Here is a 25390-nt window from a genome sequence, read left to right as displayed (position 1 = left end):
TGTGAGCCAGCCAGGCAGATTAGCTAACACCAGTGAGCTTCATTCCACTGTAGACCGGCTTAGTTCTAATTACAGGGTGGCTGAGGAATCCAATCAATCAGTCACTCATAGCTATTTTACACAGCCTGACTAACACAGTTACTCTCAGCCAAGGATACAGAGGGGATGGATTCGAAACACACACATGTATTGTAAACAATGACTGAATAAACAATGGAATATCCAGAGTGAGAAACAGAACAGAGATTTATTCATTGAGAAAGAACAAGTGTCTTCTCTCACATATCTTCCCTTCCCCACAGGGCTGTTCTCTCTGAGAGTATCAGAGTATTCAGAGTCTAAAATATGTAGAAATATGAGACCTTCAGGCTAAAGCTCAAATCAATAACCCAATGGAGGCTTTATGCGTGGGTGGGAGGCTACAGTGCGCACACACACACACACACACACACACACACACACACACACACACCCACCCACCCACCCACCCACATCGCACCCTCCTCCCGTGAACAGCTAGAACTTCTAACACTCTATTTCACCCTGCACTCACCCAGACAGTCTGCCTGCAGATATGACTAACATTAGTTCTCATTGCCAGTAAACACAGCTCAGGGTATGTTTCTGTGTCTCAGGGAGAAATGTGACCTGGCTACCTTCAGGGCTAACAGATCTGATTTTCTGTACACAATGTACTCATTATTTACAGTCTTTGAATGGGATAAATAGTGCTTGAATGTCCACTATGCGATGAGTGTGTGTGTGTATGTGTGTACCTCTTGGCCATGGGAAAGTATCGTGAGCACTCGGTCCCATCCCAGGCACAGTAAGGGTCTCTAGCTAGACAGCACTCAGCACACGCCTTCCCGTACACCTCACAGCGATGCAAAGGCATCTGGGATATGCCCAGCTCTGAGCCTAGGTACAACTGTTGCTGTGGAAACAGAACAGGAAACATTCTAAATACCTGATACCATATTTTTTGCATTATGCAAATGTAAAATGGTTTAGAAAGGTTCTCCGTGCCTGGTACAGCACAGTAAAAAAAGGCCTCCTCATATTGTTACAGGTGAAGGTTTCTACAGCACAGTATTTCTACCATTGTATTATCACAAGAGATCTGTTGGTTGACATCCGTCTTAGACAGTCAGCATCATTTTAACGTCTTCTAACAAGTGTTAATTTTGTCCTTATACAGTCCTCAGGCTAGGTGTTACCCATGACGTTGACAGGTCACATCAAGTCTGTACTAAGAATACAATTCATTTTTATAAATAGCATAGATACAATTGAGTTAAATTCTTCTTCTATAGTCGTGTCCCTCTCTTCTGCAGCTTAGTGTGTACAGTAAGTGGGGGATTTAAACACTGTTTTGTGTTGATGAAAGCTGACTATTAGTGGGATACACTCACCTAGAAGCACCACAACTTCATTACATATGAATGTAGCTGACTCTGCCTTTCAGAAATATGACGTATCTCTGTTTAGAGAGTGGATCTGTATTACATGGGCTGTGTTAAGTGTCTGTAGCTTCACTAAGGCCATGATTCTATAATGTAGGACTTTCTAGTACACCCATTCCTTTTCCTGTTCTCTTCGTGTCATGAGGAATATGATCAGCATTGGTTACCTGCTTCGTGGAGAGTTCCATTGCTGTAATAGCAGTTGGCTCCTAGGACAAAATATAGGAGAAATGTCCCAAATGTTACAAACCCATATTTTGATAAAGTAATAATTGTGATGTTGTTTCAGCTGTATGACTTTAACATAAACATGATCTGATAGCAGTAGGAGTGACCTACCCTGAACACAGTCATCTCCTCCAGTAGAACTTCTTCCAGGTCATGCCAGGACCCTCTGGGGATGGACACCACCTTCAGCACTTTACCCATGTCTACAACGCAGAAACAACAGACACACATTCTTAGTGTGTGTGTGCACATGTGTGCGTGTGTGTGCATGTGTGTGTGTGAGTGTGTGTACCTGTGCCTATGAACATGACGTCATACTGTCCGTCCTCAGCCTCCACTTTGTCCACCACTATCTGTGTGAACTGGTAGTCCGTGTCCGTCTTGACTATGATTGGTCGGTTGTTGATGGGATAGATGGGGTTAAACATCGCTGGGTGTCCTCTCGCAAATGTTATGACATCATCAGGCAAGTCCTTTGTTGAATCAAATCCTCCGAATGTCTTGCTGGGGCACTGTGGATGAAAAAACATCCATTACTATGTGGATCCTTTCCTTCATGTATTCCACTAGTTTACAATTCAAAATATATATAAAGGTGGTATGTATGCCTTATGTATAGCCCCTTTATGTAAAGTGTGTCCCTCCCCCACCCAAAGACCCCATCATGCCCTCACCGTGCCAGGTCGTGGGTACGGTACCCTTCCGGGGAAGGGAACCCACTGATAGTTAGGGCCGTCCCTGTGGGCATAGGGACCTAGAAACACCCTTCTGATGTCTGCCATGCTGTACAAACACACTGCTGAGCCCTTGAAGATGTTACTGAGGGACAGAGAGAGAGAGAGAGAGAGCAGAGAGAGAGAGAGAGAGAGAGAGAGAGAGAGAGAGAGAGAGATAATCAATTAGAGATACACATCTACACATCTACTACAACAATCTTCTGCAGGATCCATTCAGGATCCACCTGTAGACAGGTGGCTGACTGAAGTAAGTACCTGGATGTAGTGAACACTGCATAGATGGTGGGGTTCTTGGGATCCTTAGCGCTCATCAGAAACACATCCTCTGAGAACAAAAACAACCAAAAGAAGAGTTAGTGTCAGGAATAAACAGAATACAGTAGACTGGTATACATGTGATATTTGTTTGCCCAAAACACACTCTCACACACCACAGCCCCCTTTTCCAGCCACACAGACACACAACATGCAACACAAAGGCTAATGTAAACACTCACGTAGTTCGTCAAAGTGTGTGTCTATGCCATTGAGTCCAGGTACAGAACACACCAGTCTGGCCTTCAGGAAAGTAGTCCACTTATTCACCAAACTCCTGTGGCCTCCAAAGTCATTCTGTTAGAGGAAACACACCAGATTCCAAATATTTACTACATCCCCCACAAAACAATACTGCAATACAGTAACTGCATTTTGTTATATTAACTATGATTGACACCTGAAAAGACAACAATGGCTTAATGCAGCTGTCTTGCAGATTCTCATAATACGTTATCAAAATAAAAAGTGACTTTGTTTTTCTGCACACATCGACAGAATACAGGCTCCCAGTGATTGTTGACGGTCTATTAAGACCGACGCCCCAAATATGCTCAGCCTAAATTGATATGGCATTATAAATAATGAATGTATTGTGTTGAGTAGAGAAAAGCAGATACCTCACATACTGAGAGATCAGGCAGGGAGGGTGTGTGCGTGTCTGTGTCTGTGTGTGTAATTGTGTGTGTTGGGCAGGCTAAAGGGTGACAGAGGAGACAGCAGTCTCTGCCAATACCAGCCATCATCCTACACTCAGAAAAAAAGGTTCAATCTAGAAGATGTTGGCTGTCCCCATAGGAGAACCCTTTGAATAACCATTTCAGGATCCAGGTATATAACACTTTTGGGTTGTACCCAAAAAGGTTGCACCTGGAACCAATAAGGGTTCTCCTACGTGGACAGCTGAAGAACCATTTTGTAACAGTACCACCATTGTTATTTACTCTCTCTCTCTCTCTGGCTCCAGTGTCATTTTTAAACCACCTCTCTCTCTCAGGTTTTCCTCAGTAAGAGAACCACACCAAGCACAACAAACCTAAATATTACCTGAGAGGAGAGAGGTAACTGGTTAGGAAAGCATCCATTATGGAAATTACTGTCATTCATCAACTCTGTTTGAGATAGAGGGAGCTGTTTTAGTCTGAGGTGTCTGAATGTGTTTGTGTTCTGAATGTGTACAGTACCTTGCAGAGCTGTCCGATGCGTGCGTGTGTAGCCTTCCCTGCGTGTTCCCCATCCATAGCGTTCTCTCTGAAGAACAGATAGATCTTGTCGTCCTCGGGGTTGTCACTCTCTGGGATCAGATGGACACTCACAAACCTGGGATCTACACAAAAACATATAATATTTAAGAAATTATGAAATGGGAATCAGAAACTTCTTCCCCAGTAAAACGCATAGTGGGCCAATTGCAACCATCGGAAGCCACCAGATTATCATCAGCTGATTTATTGTTATTAAACCATCAATACATGCTAACATCACCCGCACAGCTGATCTCAATTGCAACCAACATTTGGCCGAAATTAACCGTTCCCTGACGTGGATGTCAAGGTTATCTTTTAGTCTTGATTGCAGCCAATATTTTTCAAGACCATTTCGCCCTCTGGTTGGTGTTACAGTATCATCGGAACTACTTAGTCCTACTTTATGAGCAGACTAAGGGTGATTTAAGGGAGAAATCTATTAAGGGCGTGTTAAGGGAATTTTTATCAAAGATGACTAATTATGTATACATTTCAATCAGGACTGACTAGTCCAAATGCTATTATGTACTGTACATATATGCATTTTCTCTCTTGCTCCCATTCCCAATTGTATATAATATAGTCAGGAGTTTAGTAACAATGACGGTCTGTTCCTTTGTACAAATGAATGAACTATCTCCAGATGGCAGGGACGGACTATCTCCAGACTGTCTAGAATGCTGATTTACAATGACTGACCTTGGCTTCAGGCGAGGAGGGAAGGCTCGAGAACTATAGGGCCTCTCTACTAGTGTCATGAAGAGATAGAACATTTAGAAAACGCTGACGTCATTTTCAGTTTATAACCTGTGGAAAAATGTGTATGTACCAGTACTCTCTTGAATTAAACGCTGTTACCTGACTTTTAAGACCGGGGCTCTGTCCATTCTTATAAAAATACTGGGTCTTATAATCCCTTTAGAATGCATTGACAGAGTATTGAATTCTGATTGGGAAAAATACAGAGGAATTTAGAATTCCTCTAACAGGGCGAAATCTATTGTGGCAATTTATCCGACATGTTGTATGAATGGAATACTACTGTTGATAGTGTAGTCAATTCTTATTATTTTATTCGTTTCCAATTCCGATGGTGAATGTCTCTAATTGTCTATTGAAAAGCAGACTGAACCAGCTTTTCCTCTAGTATTTTTCCTGTGCTTAGCTCTATTCCTTTTATCCTAAAACACTCCTTAGTCATTGCTGATGACAAGCCTACCCATAACATGGTGCAGCCACCACCATGCTTGAAAATATGAAGAGGGGTAATCAGTAATACGTTGTGTTGGACTTGCCCCAAACATAACACTTTGTATTCAGGACGTAAAGTACATTTATTTGCCACATTTTTGCAGTTTTACTTTAGTGCCTTATTGCAAACAGAATGCATGTTTTGGAATATTTGTATTCTGTACAGGCTTCCTTCTTTTCACTCTAATCGTTTAGGTTATTATTGTGGAGTAACTACAATGTTGTTAATCCATCTGCAGTTTTCTCCTATTACAGCCATTAAACTGTTACTGTTTTAAAGTCACCATTGGCCTCATGGTGAAATCGTTGAACAGTTTCCTTCCTCTCTGGCAACTGAATTAGGAAGGACGCCTGTATCTTTGTTGTAACTTTACCATGCTCAAAGGGATGTTCAATGTCTTTTTTTCCATCTACCAATAGGTGCCCTTGTTTGAGAGGCATTGGAAAACCTCCCTAGTCTTTGTGGTTGAATCTGTGTTTGAAATTCACTGCTCAACTGAGAGACCTTACAGATAATTGTATGTGTGGGGTACAGCGACGAGGTAGTCATTAAAAAAGAATGTTTAACACTATTATTGTGTCACACCCTGATCTGTTTCACCTTGTCTCCAACCCCCAGCAGGTGTCTCCCATTTGTCCCCATTATCTCCTGTGTATTTATTTACACTTGCGTTTTCTGTTTGTCTGTACCAGTTCGTTTTGGCTTGTCAGATCTTACCAGCGTGTTTCCCATTTTTCCTGCTCTCAACTTTGTTCTCTAGTCTTCCCGGATCTGATCTATCTACCTTTCCTGACACTGAGCCTGCCTGCTGTTTTGTCCTTGTTTGACCCTGCCTTAGATTACGGACCTCTGCCTGCCTTCGACCTGCACTTTGCTTGCCCCTTTGTATAATATGGAACTATCCCCCTCCTGTGTCTACATCTGGTTCATATCCTGGGTCGTGATAGTACGAACTGTCCATGACTGACCCAGCAGACTCGGGCCAGCTCTGCAACGCTGTTTGCTCCCAAGCAGGCAGAAAGCCACTACGGTAACCTTCTAGAATCTCAGCAATCATTGACATTTCTCCCCAGCCTACCCCGGCTTTCTGTGAACCCCACTTACCTCCTCTGAAGCACTATGCTGGAAATCTAGGAACCTGCCAGGAGTTTCTCTCCCAGTGCTCCCTCATCTTCGAGCTGCAGCCTTCTTAATTAGTGTACCTGATAACTCTCATGTCTGGGAGAGCACTTGCCTGGGCTACGGTGGTGTGGGAGCAACAATCAACCGTTGGTCTCAGTCTGGAGTTTGTGGCGGAGGTAAGAAAGGTGTTTGATTCTCCGTTGTCCAGAAGAGAGGCTGCTGGAAAGCTTCTTCAACTGCATCAAGACTCCTGTAGTGTGGCAGACTACGCAGTGGATTTTGGCACTTTTTCCGCCGAGAGTGCCTGGAACCCTGAATCCCTGTTCGACACATTCCTTCATGGATTATCAGAGGTGATTAAAGATGAGCTCGCAGACTGGGAGCTGCCTTTGGAACTCGACTCTCTCATAGCTTTGACCATACGGATCGATGGGTGGCTACGGGAACGTAGGAGGGAGAGGAGGTCTGTTCCTGGCCACACTCGCTCATCCATGATTCCCACCTCGCCTCTGAAGAATCCTGGAAGTTCCTGAAGTCTACAGGGCAGAGAGAATCATCATCAACATCACCCGAATTTCCTCGGGAATCTCAGAGGGCAGTCGACTCATCTCCTCTGGAGCCCATGCAACTGGGGAGGATTGTCTCCTGTTGAATGCTTGCACAGACTGAGCACCAAGAGCTGTCTGTATTGTGGTACTTCAGGACATTACATATCAACCTGTCCATTAAAAGACCAGGCTCATCAGTGTTATGAATATGCTGGTGAGCCATACGGGGAGTTTCCAATCTGCTCATTACTCGTACCCATCTTCATGCCATCCTGCTGTGGGGTGACCGGTCCCAATTTCTCTGGGTGCTCATTGACTTTGGGACGATCCCCTAGTGTCGGAGCTGGGTATCTCCACACAACCCCTTTCCATTCCATTGCATGTCACTGTGCTGGATGGGTACTTTATTGGCAGAGTAACCCACAATACGGTTCCTATCAACCTGCGAGTGTCAGGTAATGCCAGTGAGTCTATGCAGTTCCTACTCATCGAATCCCCTTATGTACCCATGGTTTTGGGGTTTCCATGGCTCCAGAGGCACAATCCCGTGATCATCTGGGCTCCTAGATCTATCATGGGTTGGAGTCCGTTTTGTCATGCATATTGTCTGAAGTCAGCACAGCCTGCCTCAGGAATGTATTTTTGTGGGCTTGGGAAAAGCCTCGGATCCCTCCGCTGTTCCTGCGGAGTACCAGGACCTCCAGAAGGTTTACAATAAGGCACGCACCGCATTTCTTCCTCCGTATCGACCCTACGACTGCGCCATCGACCTCTTCCCGGGTACTACACCACCTCGGGGGCCAACTTTATTCCCTGTCGGGTCCGGAGACCAAGACTATGGAGAAGTACATTGGGGACTTTCTTGCGGCAGGGAGTATTCATCCATCTGTCTCCCCTGCTGGTGCAGGATTCTTCTTTGTGGAAAAAAAGGTCAAAACCCTGCGTCCGTGTATCAACTACCGGGGCCTTAATGATATCACGGTTAAAAAACGTTACCACTCATCTCCTCAGTTTTTGTACCTCTCCAGGGGGCTACCATCTTCTCGAAGTTGGATCTTCAGAACACCTGGTAGGATACGGGCAGGAGACAAATGGAAGACAGCCTTTAACATGGATAGCGGGCTCTATGAGTACCTAGTGATGCCATTCTGATTGTCCAACGCTCCCGCAGTGTTCCAGGCCCTTGTCAACGATGTGCTCCACGACATGTTGAACCAGTTCGTGTTTGTCTACCTTGGCGACATCCTCATTTTTCCCAGTCAGCTCAAGAGCACGTCCTCCATGTCCAACAGTTCATCCAGCATCTCCTGGAGAACCAGCTGTTTGTTAAAGCAGAAACGTGAATTCTATTGCTCCACCATCTCCTTCCTAGGATACGTCATCGGTACAGGAAATATTCAGATGGATTCTGACAAGGTGAGAGCGGTGGTGGATTGGCCTCAACCCACATCCAGAGTGCAGTTGCAACATTTTCTGGGATCTGCTAATTTCTACCCCCGCTTCATCCGGCATTGCAGCACCTTGGCTTCCTCCTTCCTCAGCACTCACCTCTCCCAAGGTTCCTTTCATATGGTCTCCAACAGCAGACCGGGCATTCTCAAATCTCAAGCATCGTTTCACTACAGCTCCCATCTTAATCCACTCGGACTCGTCCCATCAGTTCGTGGTGGAGGTCGACGCCTCCGACGTCGGAGTAGGGGCTGTCCTGTCCCAGTGTTCTGCCCAGGACTAAAATCTGCATCCCTGCACCTTCCTTTCCCATTGTCTTAACCCAGCTGAGAGGAACTATGATGTGAAAAATTGCGAGCTACTCACAGTTAAGATGGCGTTGGAGGAGTGGAGGCACTGGTTAGAGGTGGCGGAACATCCATTCTTAGTGTCGGACTGACCATAAGAATCTGGATTGTGTCTGAATCAAGGCTGTTATTCACTCACTTAAATTTCCTTAAATCTCCTACATGCTAACTGGATGTTTGTCCCGGACTCTGTCCATTCTCCGATCCTGGTACGGGCCCGTTCCTCCAGACTCACCTGCCATCCTGGCTCCCGTCGGACTTTGGCTTTCGTCCGACAACGTTTTTGGTGGCCCACCATGGTTCCTGACGTCTCAGAGTTCTTTGCCGCCTACACTGCGTGTTTGCACAGGCCCTCCGCGGCAAGCTCTGCAAGGCCTCCTTCAACCACTCCCGGTTCCTCACCGCCCCTGGCCTCATTTCACCTTGGACTTCGTCACTGGTCTCCCTCCATCAGATGGGAATCTAAATCCTAAAGGTGGTGGATATGTTTTCCAAAGCTGGCCATTTAATTCCCCTTCCCAAGTTACCCTCAGCCAAGGAGACTGCCCAGCTCATGGTGCAGCACGTCTTCCAGATCCATGGACTTCCAGGCGACATGGTCTCTGACCGGGGTCCTCAGTTCTGGTCCCAGTTCTAGAAGGCGTTCTGCACCCTCATTGGGTCATCAGCCAGCCTGTCCTCTGGCTTTCATCCCCAGTCTAATGGCCAGTTGGAGCGAGCCAATCAAGACCTGGAGACGGCTCTTCATTGCCTCGTCTCCGCCAACCCCACCACCTGAACCAGCAAGTTGTGTGGGTGGAATATTCCCACAACACCCTTCCCTGCTTGGCCACTGGCCTTTTGAGTGTTCAGCCCCTGCTCTTCCCTGAGCAAGAAGTCAACAAACCCTCTGCCCACATGTTCATCCGACTGTCGTCGTACCTGGAAGAGAGCCCGGCCTTCTCAAGACCACCTCCAGATATCGGTGACAGACGGACCACCACCGGACCCCTGCTTCCCGCTATCATCTCTGGCAGAGGGTATGGCTGTCCACTCAGGATCTGCCCCTCTGGGTGGAGTCCCGTAAACTTTCCCCCCATTTTTATAGGCCCCTTCCCCATCTCTAAAATCCTTGGCCCCTCTGCTGTTCGTCTTCTGTTGCCCCGCACCCTCCATATACAGTGGGGCAAAAAAGTATTTAGTCAACCACCAACTGTGCAAGTTCTCCCACTTAAAAATATCATCATAGGTACACTTCAACTATTACAGACAAAATTTGAAAAAATAATCCAGAAAATCACATTGTAGGATTTTTAATACATTTATTTGCAAATTATGGTGGAAAATAAGTATTTGGTCACCTACAAACAAGCAAGATTTCTGGCTCTCACAGACCTGTAACTTCTTCTTTAAGAGGCTCCTCTGTCCTCCACTCGTTACCTGTATTAATGTCACCTGTTTGAAATTGTTATCAGTATAAAAGACACCTGTCCACAACCTTAAACAGTCACACTCCAAACTCCCCTATGGCCAAGACCAAAGAGCTGTCAAAGGACACCAGAAACAAAATTGTAGACCTGCACCAGGCTGGGAAGACTGACTCTGCAATAGGTAAGCAGCTTGGTTTGAAGAAATCAACTGTGGGAGCAATTATTAGGAAATGGAAGACATACAAGACCACTGATAATCTCCCTTGATCTGGGGCTCCACGCAAGAACTCACCCCGTGGGGTCAAAATGATCACAAGAACGGTGAGCAAAAATCCCCGAACCACACGGGGGGACCTAGTGAATGACTTGCAGAGAGCTGGGACCAAAGTAACAAAGGCTATCATCAGTAAAAAAAACACTACGCCGCCATGCAAGGGACTCAAATCCTGCAGTGGCAGACGTGTCCCCCTGCTTAAGCCAGTACATGTCCAGGCCCGTCTGAAGTTTGCTAGAGAGCATTTGGATGATCCAGAAGAAGATTGGGAGAATATCATATGGTCAGATGAAACCAAAATATAACTTTTTGGTAAAAACTCAACTCGTCGTGTTTGGAGGACAAAGAATGCTGAGTTGTATCCAAAGAACACCATACCTACTGTGAAGCATGGGGGTGGAAACATCATGCTTTGGGGCTGTTTTTCTGCAAAGGGACCAGGACGACTGATCCGTGTAAAGGAAAGAATGAATGGGGCTATGTATCGTGAGATTTTGAGTGAAAACCTCCTTCCATCAGCAAGGGCATTGAAGATGAAACGTGGCTGGGTCTTTCAGCATGACAATGATCCTCAACACACCGCCCGGGCAACTAAGGAGTGCCTTCGTAAGAAGCATTTCAAGGTCCTGGAGTGGCCTAGCCAGTCTCCAGATCTCAACCCCATAGAAAATCTTTGGAGGGAGTTGAAAGTCCGTGTTGCCCAGCAACAGCCCCAAAACATCACTGCTCTAGAGGAGATCTGCATGGAGGAATGGGCCAAAATACCAGCAACAGTGTGTGAAAACCTTGTGAAGACTTACAGAAAACGTTTGACCTCTGTCATTGCCAACAAAGGGTATATAAAATATTGAGAAAAACTTTTGTTATTGACCAAATACTTATTTTCCACCATCATTTTCTGGATTTTGTTTTCTCATTTTGTCTGTCATAGTTGAAGTGTACCTATGATGAAAATTACAGGCCTCTCTCATCTTTTTAAGTGGGAGAACTTGCACAATTGGTGGCTGACTAAATACTTTTTTGCCCCACTATACATCCCACTTTTTATGTGTCTAGGAATTAAACCTCTGTCTCATAGCCCTTTGTCTTGTGGCTCCAGGCCCACCCCTCCCCCCAACCAATCGACGGCCAAACCTGCATACAGGCGCCTCCTGAATGTTCGACCTCGAGCAGGGGATTCCAGTACCTGGTTGACGGGGAGGGTTATGGCCCGGAGGAGAGGTTCCGGGTTTACCACTAGGAACATCCTGGACCCAGCCCTCATCACTGAGTTCCGGCACCCCGGTCAACAAGCTATGTGCCCGGTTAGGACTCCAGGTTGCGCCATCAGGAGGAGGATGGGGGTACTGTCACACCCTGATCTGTTTCACCTGTCTTGTGCCTGTCTCCACCCCCCACCAGGTGTCTCCCATTTTCCCCCATTATCTCCTGTGTACTTATACCTGCATTTTCTGTTTGTCTGTGCCAGTTTGTCTTGTCAGGTCTTACCAGCGTGTTTCCCGTTTCTCCTGCTCTCAAGTTTGTTTTTCAAGTCTTCCCAGATCTGACCTATCTGCCTGTCTTGACCCTGAGCCTGCCTGCCGTTCTGTCCCTGTTTGACCGTGCCTTGGATTACAAACCTCTGTCTGCCCTCGACCTGCCCTTTGCATGCCCCTTTGTATAATAAATAGTATTGAACTATCCGACTCCTGTGTCTGCATCTCGGTCATATCCTGAGTCGTGTGTTACGGATACAGGTATCCTGTGTCTGTGTATCCTGTGTGTGTTTCTTTTCTCTCCTTCTCCCCTCACAGGTGAAAATCATTACTCCCCAATCAGTCAACAATCAACCCATCAATCAGAAGACACACCTCCTCCTGTTTCCTACCCTATCACAGTTCCTTCCCCATGGTTTAAAAACCCCATCATTTGTTTGTTCAAGAGCTCAATCTTTGTAATGCCATGTTGGTAGATCTCTGCTCTTGATAGATTTCAGTAGCTCAATCTTTGTAATGCCATGTTGGTAGATAGCTGTTCTTTGTAGATTTCAGGAGAGCTCAATCTTTTTGTAATGCCATGTTGGTAGATCTCTGCTCTTGATAGATTTCAGTAGCTCAATCTTTGTAATGCCATGTTGGTAGATAGCTGTTCTTTGTAGATTTCAGGAGAGCTCAATCTTTGTAATGCCATGTTGGTAGATCTCTGCTCTTGATAGATTTCAGTAGCACAATCTCTTTGTAAATGCCATGTATGTAGATCTCTCTCGTTGTGTATTAATTAACCTCTTCTTTTGTTTGAGCACCTCCAAATCACTTTGTCATCTCCTGTGAGTATTGTTTTTGTTATGGTGTTTGTTTGTTGCTGGTGGGAAAAGGGGGAAACCAAGACAAGTCGCCCATGGGCATACACTACCCGTAGGTGAACTTTGTTAAATACACTAGTTAGAACTGGGCGGACCACCCACTGTATTTTGGTTAGTTAGTTAGCTGTTGTTGAAATAGGCTAGTCTAGCTTAGGGGTGTTTTGAATACTTATTGTTTCTTTCCTTGGGTCCAGCTCAGCCCCTTTTCCTGCTTCCCCCCCATTACCGTGTGTTTAGAAATAAACCCTGAGTTTGACGGTATTATTTCGGTTGTCGTGGTTATTTCGTTCACTTTTACTTTGTCACTATTATAATTTACATGAGTTATGTTACGGGTCTCACTACCATCCCCCCTAGACTGTTGGGCCAAAAGGAATTCGTAACATAAGTGGAGCCTCATCCGGGATTTGTCTTTACTGACACCCATGCCGCTCATGTAGATTGTTGTAGTGGTATAGTTCAGTGTTGAGCGTCATAGCTGAAGTAGCATTAGTGTTTGCTATTTTCGTTGGCTCTTGTGAAGTAGTGTAAGATGGCTACTTTTGATTTGAAGTCCTTTTTGGATAATCCTTCGTGGGAGGTTTTTGATAAATGTCGTAGAGTTGATTTAATGACCTTGGCTGACCATTACTCAATATCGATTCCGCAGAGTGTAGTTAAGGCGGAGGTTAAACAGCTAGTGTTAAATGTATTGTTGGAAGAGCAGGTGCTTGTGTTACCGCTGCCTGAGCATACTACCACTGTAGGGGATGTTGCTGCTCCTGTAAGCCCATTGGTATCTGATAATGAGGGCGAGGCTAAAACACCAGCCACATTGTCCCATTTTGATCCACTCTCCCCACTGTCAAACGGTGATGCCAGAAGGGATGTCTGTTTAGCACAGTTCCAACTAGAGGTGGAAGAGAGAGCCCAAATTAGGCGAGAGACTCTCCAGTTGGAGATGTGTAAAATTGAGGCAGAAAGAGAACAACGGCAGATGATGTGTAAAATTGAGGCAGAAAGAGAACAACGGCAGATGATGTGTAAAATTGAGGCAGAAAGAGAACAGCGGCAGATGACGTTTAAAATGCGCCAGATGGAACTGGAGGCAGAGACAGCGAGGCTAGCCTTCGTTCCTACTGTGCCTGTTTGTGAGCCGTCCTCACCTGCTGTGTCCTCAAACACGTTTGACATTAGTAGGCAGATAGCCTTAGTACCTTTGTTCAGAGAGTCGGAGGTTGACTCCTATTTTTGTGTATTTGAGCGTATAGCCGTAGCATTGAAGTGGCCTGAAGAGGTATGGTGCCTATTACTTCAGTGTAAATTAACTGGTAAAGCCCAAGAGGTTTTGTCAGCGCTACCTCTGGAGGACAGTTTGAATTATGAAGTGGTCAAAGCTACTGTTCTTCGTGCCTATGAGCTTGTGCCTGAGGCATACCGACAGAGATTTAGGTCTCATAGAAAGTCTTCTAGTAAGACTTATGTGGAATTTGCTAGAGATAAGGGAAATCTGTTTGATAAATGGCATGCTGCTAGTAAGGTAACTGATTTCAACTCTCTTCGGGAGTTAATCTTGTTGGAAGAGTTTAAAAATTGCTTACCCGAACGCATTGTAGTTTACCTAAACGAACAGAAAGTATCCTCCCTGGCAGAAGCGTCTGTGTTGGCAGACGAGTTTGTGTTGACGCACAAGAGTGTGTTTTCGGCTCAAACTGAGAGTAGAACCACTGAGTTTCCTACCTTTAGCCCTAGTCGGCCAGCAGTAGTATATAAAGCACGCCAGAAGAATGAGCGTTCCTGTTTCTATTGTCATAAAGTGGGACATATGATTAATGATTGCTTCCTGCTTAAACGCAAACAAGGGATGCCTCTTCGTGCCAAGCCACCAACAGGTGTTGCTCTAATTCGTACGGTTGTGAGGTCTGCAACAAAACAGGTGCCTCAGGGTAACTGTAGTTTTAAAGACCCAGTCCCCGACCGTAGTTATGAACCATTCATTTCCGATGGGTTTGTGTCCCTAACGAATGACGAAGCGTCTCAGCGTCCGGTTAAAATCCTTAGAGATACTGGTGCGGCGCAGTCATTTATATTGTCTGATGTGTTGCCCTTATCTGACGATACATACTGTGGTTCCAGTGTGTTAGTGCAGGGTATTGAAATGGGTTTTGTCCCAGTGCCATTGCACTTTGTGAAAGTACACTCTGAGTTAATCAGTGGAATATTCAGAGTGGGGGTACGTCCTAAATTGCCAGTGAAAGCTGTGACCTTTATAATGGGTAACGATATTGCCAGAGGAAAGGTAGTACCCGTATTGGAAGTATTGGATAAAAGTGACCACTCTCTTTCGAATGAGTTGGCACAGAGTTATCCACATGTGTTCCCCGCTTGTGCTGTCACTCGTGCTCAGGCACTACAAGAGGGTGACGTGATAGATTTGTCGAACACTGTTCTGTTCAAAGAGGATGATCAAGAGGATGGATTGTGTGATACCTCTGAGAAGCTGATCACCTCTGACAAACAGCCCAGGAAAGAATTAAAGAACGTTGAACTTATTGCTGATGCAATACAGTTACCAGTCACTCGTGAGCAGCTGATTGCTAACCAAAAGGTTGACAACAAACTTGCTAAATGTTTTTCTAGTGTTGTCTCGTTAGAAGAGGTGAAGAAGAAGAATGTGGCTTACTTCATTGATGGTAATCTCCTCATGCGTAAATGGAAATCCCATGTTGATGCAGGTGGAGATTGGAATGCTGTTTACCAAATAGTGATTCCTACAGCCTTTCGACAGAATGTGTTATCCCTTGCTCATGATCACCAGTGGTCTGGTCATTTAGGAATTACAAAGACTTATGATCGGATCCTTCGACATTTCTTTTGGCCGGGTTTAAAACAAGATGTGGCTCAGTTCTGTCGGACATGCCACACATGTCAGATAACAGGAAAACCAAATCAGGTTATTCCTCCCGCTCCTCTTTGTCCCATACCTGTAATAGGTGAACCATTTGAGCATGTGGTGGTTGATTGTGTCGGACCGTTACCGAAGACAAAATTGGGTAACCAGTTTGTGTCTCGTGTGTGAAAATGTTTTCTGTATGTTTTGCAAGGTTGTTGCTTTGTTGTTGTGAGTATTCCTTTATACTGTAGTCGCAATCCCCCCTAGGGTTGCTCTTTTAAGGGTGGGAGTGTTACGGATACAGGTATCCTGTGTCTGTGTATCCTGTGTGTGTTTCTTTTCTCTCCTTCTCCCCTCACAGGTGAAAATCATTACTCCCCAATCAGTCAACAATCAACCCATCAATCAGAAGACACACCTCCTCCTGTTTCCTACCCTATCACAGTTCCTTCCCCATGGTTTAAAAACCCCATCATTTGTTTGTTCAAGAGCTCAATCTTTGTAATGCCATGTTGGTAGATCTCTGCTCTTGATAGATTTCAGTAGCTCAATCTTTGTAATGCCATGTTGGTAGATAGCTGTTCTTTGTAGATTTCAGGAGAGCTCAATCTTTTTGTAATGCCATGTTGGTAGATCTCTGCTCTTGATAGATTTCAGTAGCTCAATCTTTGTAATGCCATGTTGGTAGATAGCTGTTCTTTGTAGATTTCAGGAGAGCTCAATCTTTGTAATGCCATGTTGGTAGATCTCTGCTCTTGATAGATTTCAGTAGCACAATCTCTTTGTAAATGCCATGTATGTAGATCTCTCTCTTTGTGTATTAATTAACCTCTTCTTTTGTTTGAGCACCTCCAAATCACTTTGTCATCTCCTGTGAGTATTGTTTTTGTTATGGTGTTTGTTTGTTGCTGGTGGGAAAAGGGGGAAACCAAGACAAGTCGCCCATGGGCATACACTACCCGTAGGTGAACTTTGTTAAATACACTAGTTAGAACTGGGCGGACCACCCACTGTATTTTGGTTAGTTAGTTAGCTGTTGTTGAAATAGGCTAGTCTAGCTTAGGGGTGTTTTGAATACTTATTGTTTCTTTCCTTGGGTCCAGCTCAGCCCCTTTTCCTGCTTCCCCCCCATTACCGTGTGTTTAGAAATAAACCCTGAGTTTGACGGTATTATTTCGGTTGTCGTGGTTATTTCGTTCACTTTTACTTTGTCACTATTATAATTTACATGAGTTATGTTACGGGTCTCACTACCATCCCCCCTAGACTGTTGGGCCAAAAGGGATTCGTAACACGTGATATATTGCACACAGAGTGAGTCAATATTTCATTGGGGGCAAGAGTAAAGAATCTAGACTAGCTGTCCGCATACACTCATTGGCATAATCACTTGACATGGTAACAGCGAGAGATCAATTGATCTGCTGGTCTATCCTTGTGGGTTTTTCGTTGCAATGCAGCTTAGTTTAGGCCACAGGTGAATGTAATTTCCCATTTGTAGCGTTTTAAGAAATCCAGCGATAACCTCAGGAGCGTGTTGGGTTCTGCCTGTTTGTTGCAATCGAGCCACTGTGTCTGCTACCACTCCCCCACTACAGCCATGTCAATCATGGAGGATTTAAACTTAATGCTGCCTATTTTTGTTATTCCCTTTCCCTCCTTCTTTTGTCCTCCCTCTCACGCTTCTCTGTCTTCTCTGTATGTCTCCTTTGTTCTCTTACTCTGTGAAAAACTTGCTGTCTCAGTTTCTGTCTTTTTAGTTTCTGTCTTTGAAACACTTTCTGTCTCAATTTGAGACGAAATGCATTAAATCAGACTGGTCTGCATGCCAACAGACTGTTAGCTTGCTGAGCTATAGCCTGGGTATCATCTTGGGGAGCTAACACAAGTCTTCAGGACTCAAGCAAGGTTTTTCATCATGCAAGCATAGTTCACTGAACTGAGAACATCAGAACTGAGAATTATCTTTATTTCCGTCTCACCATTCAGCCAGCGGGAGTCATGTTGCTCAGTTCTAATGGGGTGATGCTGTCCCAACGTACGGAAGATGGCAAAATCCCGCCCCATGAAGTCCGCTGACGTCCCAGAATACAGCTCGCCATCTGGAGGACAGGGGAGGAGGACAATATCAGGTGTATATGTGAACGTGTGTGTGCATGCTGCAATATATGTTTTTGTGCGTGTGCATGTGAGTGTTTGTGTATCCTGTGTGTGTGCATCTCATGACCTTTCGTGTCTGTATTAGTCTATCAGGTACAGTATGGTGGTTGCAGGCTTAACAGTACAAGTAGAATGTGTTCTCACAAGGAACACCTCCATCTATCAGATAATAAACCAGAACAAGTAAGTGTGAAAGTCAGATTTAACAGGAAGAGACTAAGAGGGCCAGGTGGTTGCATTAAGGGAGTATTAAAGGAGGGAGGGGGATTAAGAAAAAGAGAGGAGAAGGGGAGACATGGGTGGGAGAAGATCGAGGAGAGAGATGAGTAGGGAGACAGGGCTGACAGGAGGAAGAGGATTGAAAGAGAAGGAGGGAGACGGGGTAAGAGGAGAGAGAGAGAGAGATGAGGGATAAAGGTGAAAAGACAAAGAGGAGGGATACAGGGTAAGAGAGCGAGAGAGAGAGAGAGCGAGAGAGAGGAGACATGGATGAGAGGAGAAATCAGAGATGTGAGAAAGAGAAGCAAGGAGATGTGGTAAGAGGAGAGAGAGAGAGACAGGAGGAGATAAAGGGTGATGGAAAATGACCATCTATTGGTTGGAGCGATGTGATGCCATAAAGTATGACTGGTCCTGAACATGGTGAAGAAATTAAGCTGACACATACACATGCGTCCACTACACATAGGCATGGAAATGAGTGGGTGTCCACTGTAGAGCACTCCTAATGATGCACACTATATATAGCCAGCCCTGTCATTCACCCACTTCCTCTCAGCTGTAAATATGCTTAATGAATGAGTGGAGATGAGAGAAGAGGTACAACTCCCTCTTTATGTGGTGAAAAGTTCTGGGGGAAATTGGTGCCTTAAAAAAAAAATAAGTTGAGTATGCTTGTTTGTTTGGGTCACTCACCGATGAGCATGGACGCTGTGAGCAGCTTGGGGTCATAAGGGCTCTTCCCTCGACCGTTCTCTATCAGGGGCTCCAGCCTGAACACACTGTCCTATTACATGAAAAATAGGTCAACATAAAGAGCATTTAGAATTCAGAGTTTATTGCATTGTCCTATTGACATCAACGCATGATGTTGGCGTCTTGGAAAAAAAATCTCTCTATTTTTTCAGAATTAGATGTTTTACCTTCTTCTAGAGTCACTTTAACCAGGGGCCACAGTCAGGGCAGTAAAGAGAGGAGACTGCTATTCTCAGAGCTATTCTCCCTCTCTAATTCTCTGAAAATTACTGCAGTCTAATGAATAGGAAACACATTAATAAGCCTGACTCACTAACATTGAGAGGAGACATAGAACACACACACACACGTGCACGCACGCATGCACACACACACGCACACACACACACACGCGCACACACACACACAGCGAATTGGGAACCTCTAAACGATGAAACTCTGTTTAATTTTCCACCTCATTTACTGAATGAATAAAACTTTTCCTAAGGCCATGAGCAAATCGTTACGAGAGATTACCTCACACTCCACGGCTTATGATTTTAAATCGAAACCCAAAACCATAATATCACATTTCAGTGAAGAGTTTTTCTTAATACTATAGTCTAGCTGTAGCTCACACAAGACTTGAATCAGTCAGAACCATGACATGCCCTATGCGGAAGATGCATTTCAGTTGAATGCATTCAGTTGTACAACTGACTAGGTATCCCCCTTCCCCTTTACTTCTACCAAGGTTCATACTGGTTAGTAAATAGTAGAATACTAGAGCTATAACTGCAGTAAGCTGACAGATGGCTGAATAGGGTATTACTGGTTGGTATACCTCTAGTTTCTTCCCCACCTCCAAGTAGGCGCAGACAGGGTGGAAGGCTCCGGTTCCACATACATACAGATGGGTCTGGTTAAAAGGCTGCAACACCTTGATGAAGTTAGCGCATTCCCTCTGGAGATAGGGAAAGAGAGACATTTTATATACCATGGGTTTGCCAGGAGATAAACAGTTTCTGTAAACAACTAACATAGAGGATAAAGCTGTCTAAAGCTGTTGGGTCAAAACCCAGTCCTGCCCATTTGGGTCAAAACCCAGTTTGTTCATCAGAAGCAGGCCCTCCTATAGAGCTGATCCACTGGACAGAGAAAAGGGTTAACCCTCTCTGGACGTAACACAACATCACATAGAGCTATGCAGAAAAACAAACATTTCAATTGAGGGAATTAAGGGCATCTGTAATCAGAATTAAAGGCTTGTCCTGTCTGTATAATATAGAAGTACTTTTCCAGGAATATTTAGGAATGACCTGATCTACATATGAATAACAGTGTTGGGAAAAGGAACAGCCCTGATTGATTTTACTGTACAAATGACATCATGGCCAGGCCAGCTGAGTGGGTCACGGTTGTGGTGTTTTAGAGATAATCCACTGTTGTGTGGGTAATAACTCAACAACTCGCTGTTCAGATTGAGACCAGTAATCTGTAATTCTCAGTTATCTTTTATTCTCTCCATCCTTCTCCTCTCTCTCAATTTCCCTCTCCCCATGTGTACTCATCTCTCCAATCCAGATTCCTGATCAGAAAGGCTCAGAGACATCTGAGTATTAAAACAGGCAGAATTTTTATGATGGACATCAACAGTAAGACTTTCAATGCATAACTGCACTGCAACCAACAAGCAAACGTCCCACAACAACTAAATGTTAAGAGTATCACATACTGTAACCTCGTCTGAGCTTACTGTGTAGTGTGTGTAGTGTGTGTGTGTGTGTGTGTGTGTGTGTGTGTGTGTCTCCATGCTGCGAAGACAGTTTCCCCCGTGATTTGTCAGCACTTGCCTGAGCAGGCAGCAGGCCTGACCTCATATGAAAATGAATGTCATCACAAGAGAAAAAAGAACCACAAATAATGCATGACTAAGTTTATCTGCCTTTAGTAGGTCACTAACAGAAAGCAGCTCTGTTGATTGTATATGCCTTTGTTGTCATCTGAAGAGGTGTCTGTCATTTCAGGGTGGTTTACCTGGTTGATGATCAGATAACATTAACGTTTCTCACGCTAGTGTGATTTGGATGGTGTTAAAGTTTTTTGTGAGATCAAGTTTAACATTGTGAACCCATTAGCCAAACCATGCACTGAACCAACAGAGTTTGTATGATGGAAGTTTCGTAACAGTTAGCGAAGCTTGGACGTAAAGACCTGTAATCTAACTTTTTGGCACAACATTATTTTTCCTGGCCCTGTGTATCACCCTCCCTTCTTCATAGATGTACAGTAAATTAGCAATTTTCTCTCTCTCCTTCTCTCTTTCACTGTCTTCCCCATGGCATGTTCACAAGTGTCTTTGTTGCAGTTCATCAAAGAGCATCTGTGGTCTTTCTTCCTCTCCTCCTTGTCTCCTATGCCCTTCAAACACAAAGACCATCCTTCAGGGCTTCCCGTTCATCTCTGCCAGAATGTTTACAGAAAACACACGCACATACACACAAAAGACCTGATGGCCCTTCAAAATCAGCCCTATAGAAACTCAGCAGAAGCTGACCCTGTGCCTGTGATCTCAGTGAGGCAGATACAGCGGAGCTAAGATCTTATATTGCAGGCAGCACATGGCCCCAGGCTGTATCTGAGAATAAAGTCAGAAGGAGAGAGATGCAACTGTGTCTCTTTGGGTGTTTACACAGTGTACTGCTTGTATTGAGACAGATATACAGGACAAATATACAGAACATGGCTGAGCTATTCATGCACGCCAGACTCACAGTATTGAAGTGCCACTGATATTGACATGACTCTTCTTAGACTAAGGAAAACACACACATAAATGATCTTGTGATATGCCATATGACTGTGTGGACTGAAACCGTGCTGCATTTGCAACTAACAAATACCCATGTCTCGACAAAGCCATAGCTGTTGTTAGGATACTGCTCCTGTGTTGAAAGTAGTGACTGTAAGCCCATTGGCTGTCCACTGTTAACCCTGTATCCCAGTGGCTAGGTCAACTTCTCTGTGGTTGGACTCTATATGACTATGGTCATGTGATGTCTCTAACTTGGCCGGTGGATTATGATCAGATTCAGAGATTTCTGTCCATGTGACAACACACAGACTATACCAACAATGTAATTTAAAAGGCAGTACTCCGGGAGGGAGACCTAGTGTAAAGGCAGTACTCCCGAAGGGAGACCTAGTGTAAAGGCAGTACTCCGGGAGGGAGAGCTAGTGTAAAGGCAGTACTCCAGGAGGGAGAGCTAGTGTAAAGGCAATACTTCGGGAGGGAGAGACAGTATAGAAGGCAGTACTCCCGAAGGGAGACCTAGTGTAAAGGCAGTACTCCGGGAGGGAGAGCTAGTGTAAAGGCAGTACTCCGGGAGGGAGAGCTAGTGTAAAGGCAATACTTCGGGAGGGAGAGACAGTATAGAAGGCAGTACTCCCGAAGGGAGACCTAGTGTAAAGGCAGTACTCCGGGAGGGAGAGCTAGTGTAAAGGCAGTACTCCGGGAGGGAGAGCTAGTGTAAAGGCAGTACTTCGGGAGGGAGAGACAGTATAGAAGGCAGTACTCCAAGAGGGAGAGAGTGTGTAAAAGGAAGTACTATGTGAGTGCGAGACAGTGTAAAAGGCAGTACTCCGGGAGGGAGAGACAGTATAAAAGGCAGTACTCCAAGAGGGAGAGATAGTGTAAAAGGCATTACTATGTGAGCGAGAGATGTGTAAGATGTGGTAGCTACTCACCATGAGGTCCTTCCCTGCCCATTTACACTCATCTCTTCTGGAGGTGGATGCAGGCCACGGGATCTACACAGACACAGAGAGATAAGGATACTTCACTACACAATACACATGGATACATTAAATCAGACACTAACTTTAACCAGTCTCTAACCCTAACATCTTCACCAAGCAGCTGGTCAGCTAACATTCCTTACATTAGCTGAGGTGCTTCTGCCAGCAGCGTCGCTAAAAATGTACTTTTTGCGGAAGTGGGGCATATTTTTTAGATTGCGTTGATATATGTGTGTGTGTCTGCGTGCACCTACAGTATGTACGTTCACGTGTGTATATGTATGTGGTAGGGGTAGAGGAGTCACAATGAGATTTGTTCTCCACTTTGTTTCCGTTTACTCTATTATTCATCCAGGTGTGCAGGGAGCGGCTAACATGCCTGGCGCAGCGTGAGATCCTGTGCGACAGCTCAGGTCTGAATTATTCATAAGTCATTTCTCTATAGAAAGAGAGTCCCTGGATACCTGGCTGAGACTGGCTTAGACTGACAGGGGTTGGGGAAGATATGCAGACAGACAGACTGCAAACAGACTTGTATGTATAAGAGTGTTTACATTTGACATCAAATCAAAGTGTATTTGTCACATACATGTGTTTAGTAGATGTTATTGCGGGAGTAGCAAAATGCTTGTGTTTCTAGCTCCAACAGTGCAGCAATATCTAACAAGTAATATCTAACAATACACACAATCTAAAGTAAAGGAATGGAATTCAGAATATATAAATATTTGGACGAGCAATGTCAGAGCGGCATAGACTAAGATACAGTAGAATAGGATAGAATACAGTATATACATATGAGATGAGTAATGCAAAATATGTAAACATTATTAAAGTGACTAGCGTTCCATTATTAAAGTGGCCAGTGATTTCAAGTTAATGTATATAGGGCAGCAGCCTCTAATGTGTTAGTGATGGCTTTTTAACAGTCTGATGGCCTTGAGATACGCCCCCGCCCCTCTTCTTACATCTTTCTGGTAAGAAGAGGGGCGGGGGCGTATGCCTTATGATTAACGAGACGTGGTGTGATCACAACAACATACAGGAACTCAAGTCCTTCTGTTCACCTAATTTAGAATTCCTCACAATCAAATGTCAACCGCATTATCTACCAGGGGAATTGTCTTCGATTATAATCACAGCCGTATATATTCTCCCCCAAGCAGACACATCGATGGTCCTGAACGAACTTTATTTGACTCTTTGCAAACTGGAAACCACATATCCTGAGGCTGCATTCATTGTAGCTGGGGATTTTAACAAGGCTAATCTGAAAACAAGACTCCCTAAATTGTATCAGCATATCGATTGCGCATCCAGGGCTGGTAAAACCTTGGATCATTGCTATTCTAACTTCCGCGACGCATATAAGGCACTCCCCCGCCCTCCTTTTGGGAAAAGCTGACCACGACTCCATTTTGTTGCTCCCTGCCTACAGACAGAAACTAAAACAAGAAGCTCCCGGGCTCAGGTTTGTTCAACGCTGGTCCGACCAATCTGATTCCACGCTTCAAGACAGCTTCGGTCACGTGGACTGGGATATGTTCCGAATTGCTTCCAACAACAACATTGACGAATACGCTGATTCGGTGAGCGAGTTCATTAGAGAGTGCATTGACGATGTCGTTACCATAGCAACGATTAAAACATTCCCAAACAAGAAACCGTGGATTGATGGCAGCATTCGCGTGAAACTGAAAGCGCGAACCACTGCTTCTAACCAGGGAAAGGTGACCGGAAACATGACGAATACAAACAGTGTAGCTATTCCCTCTGCAAGGCCATCAAACAAGCTAAGCGTCAGTATAGAGACAAAGTAGAGTCACAATTCAACGGCTCAGACACAAGAGGTATGTGGCAGGGTCTACAGTCAATCACGGACTACAAATAGAAAACCAGCCCCGTCTTGGACCAGGATGTCTTGCTCCCAGGCAGACTAACTAACTTTTTTGCCGCTTTGAGGACAATACAATGCCACTGACACGGCCCGCAACCAAAACATGCGGACTCTCCTTCACTGCAGCCGAAGTGAGTAAAACATTTAAACATGTTAACCCTCGCAATGCTGCAGGCCCAGACGGCATCCCCAGCCGCGTCCTCAGAGCATGCGCAGACCAGCTTGCTGGTGTGTTTACGGACATATTCAGTCAATCCTTATCCCAGTCTGCTGTTCCCATATGCTTCAAGAGGGCCACCATTGTCCCTGTTCCCAAGAAAGTTAAGTAACTGAGCTAAACGTCTACCGCCCCGTAGCACTCACTTCCGTCATCATGAAGTGCTTTGGGAGACTAGTCAAGAACCATATCACCTCCACCCTACCTGACACCCTAGACCCACTCCAATTTGCTTACCGCCCAAATAGGTCCACAGACGATGCAATCTCAACCCCACTGCACACTGCCCTAACCCATCTGGACAAGAGGAATACCTATGTGGGAATGCTGTTCATCGACGACAGCTCAGCATTTAACACCAGAGTACCCTCCAAACTCGTCATCAAGCTCGAGACCCTGGGTCTCGACCCCGCCCTGTGCAACTGGGTACTGGACTTCCTGACGGGCCGTCCCCAGGTGGTGAGGGTAGGTAACAACATCTCCATCCCGCTGATCCTCAACACTGGGGCCCCACAAGGATGCGTTCTGAGCCTTCTCCTGTACTCCCTGTTCACCCACAACTGCGTGGCCATGCACGCCTCCAACTCAATCATCAAGTTTGCGGACGACACTACAGTGGTAGGCTATGTTTACCAACAACGACGAGAGGGAGGAGGTGAGGGCCCTCGGAGTGTGGTGTCAGGAAAATAACCTCACACTCAACGTCAACAAAACAAAGGGGATGATTGTGGACTTCAGGAAACAGCAGAGGGAGCACCCC

General features: G+C 45.1%; 1 protein-coding gene across 4 annotated transcripts in view; it reads right to left on the bottom strand.

The window, feature by feature from the left end:
* Window positions 1-25390, bottom strand: part of LOC139372641 (semaphorin-3ab-like) — a 130445-nt gene that overhangs the window by 5401 nt on the left and 99654 nt on the right. For 2 of the 4 annotated variants that reach the window (XM_071112426.1, XM_071112442.1), the window contains 12 exons: window positions 22466-22528; window positions 19563-19682; window positions 18680-18770; window positions 17587-17706; window positions 3928-4070; window positions 2926-3040; window positions 2684-2753; window positions 2366-2510; window positions 1984-2203; window positions 1803-1894; window positions 1631-1672; window positions 777-934 (listed from right to left, as the gene is read on the bottom strand). In XM_071112426.1, the coding sequence (XP_070968527.1) occupies window positions 777-934; window positions 1631-1672; window positions 1803-1894; window positions 1984-2203; window positions 2366-2510; window positions 2684-2753; window positions 2926-3040; window positions 3928-4070; window positions 17587-17706; window positions 18680-18770; window positions 19563-19682; window positions 22466-22528 (1379 nt within the window). Of the gene's footprint in view, window positions 1-776; window positions 935-1630; window positions 1673-1802; window positions 1895-1983; window positions 2204-2365; window positions 2511-2683; window positions 2754-2925; window positions 3041-3927; window positions 4071-17586; window positions 17707-18679; window positions 18771-19550; window positions 19683-22465; window positions 22529-25390 lie in introns of all 4 variants that reach the window. The other 2 variants (XM_071112435.1, XM_071112419.1) reach the window with 1 other exon arrangement.

This window comes from Oncorhynchus clarkii, chromosome 2 (genome assembly GCF_045791955.1).
Source record: "Oncorhynchus clarkii lewisi isolate Uvic-CL-2024 chromosome 2, UVic_Ocla_1.0, whole genome shotgun sequence".
NCBI lineage: Eukaryota > Metazoa > Chordata > Actinopteri > Salmoniformes > Salmonidae > Oncorhynchus > Oncorhynchus clarkii.
This window is presented reverse-complemented; position numbering and strand designations above follow the sequence as displayed.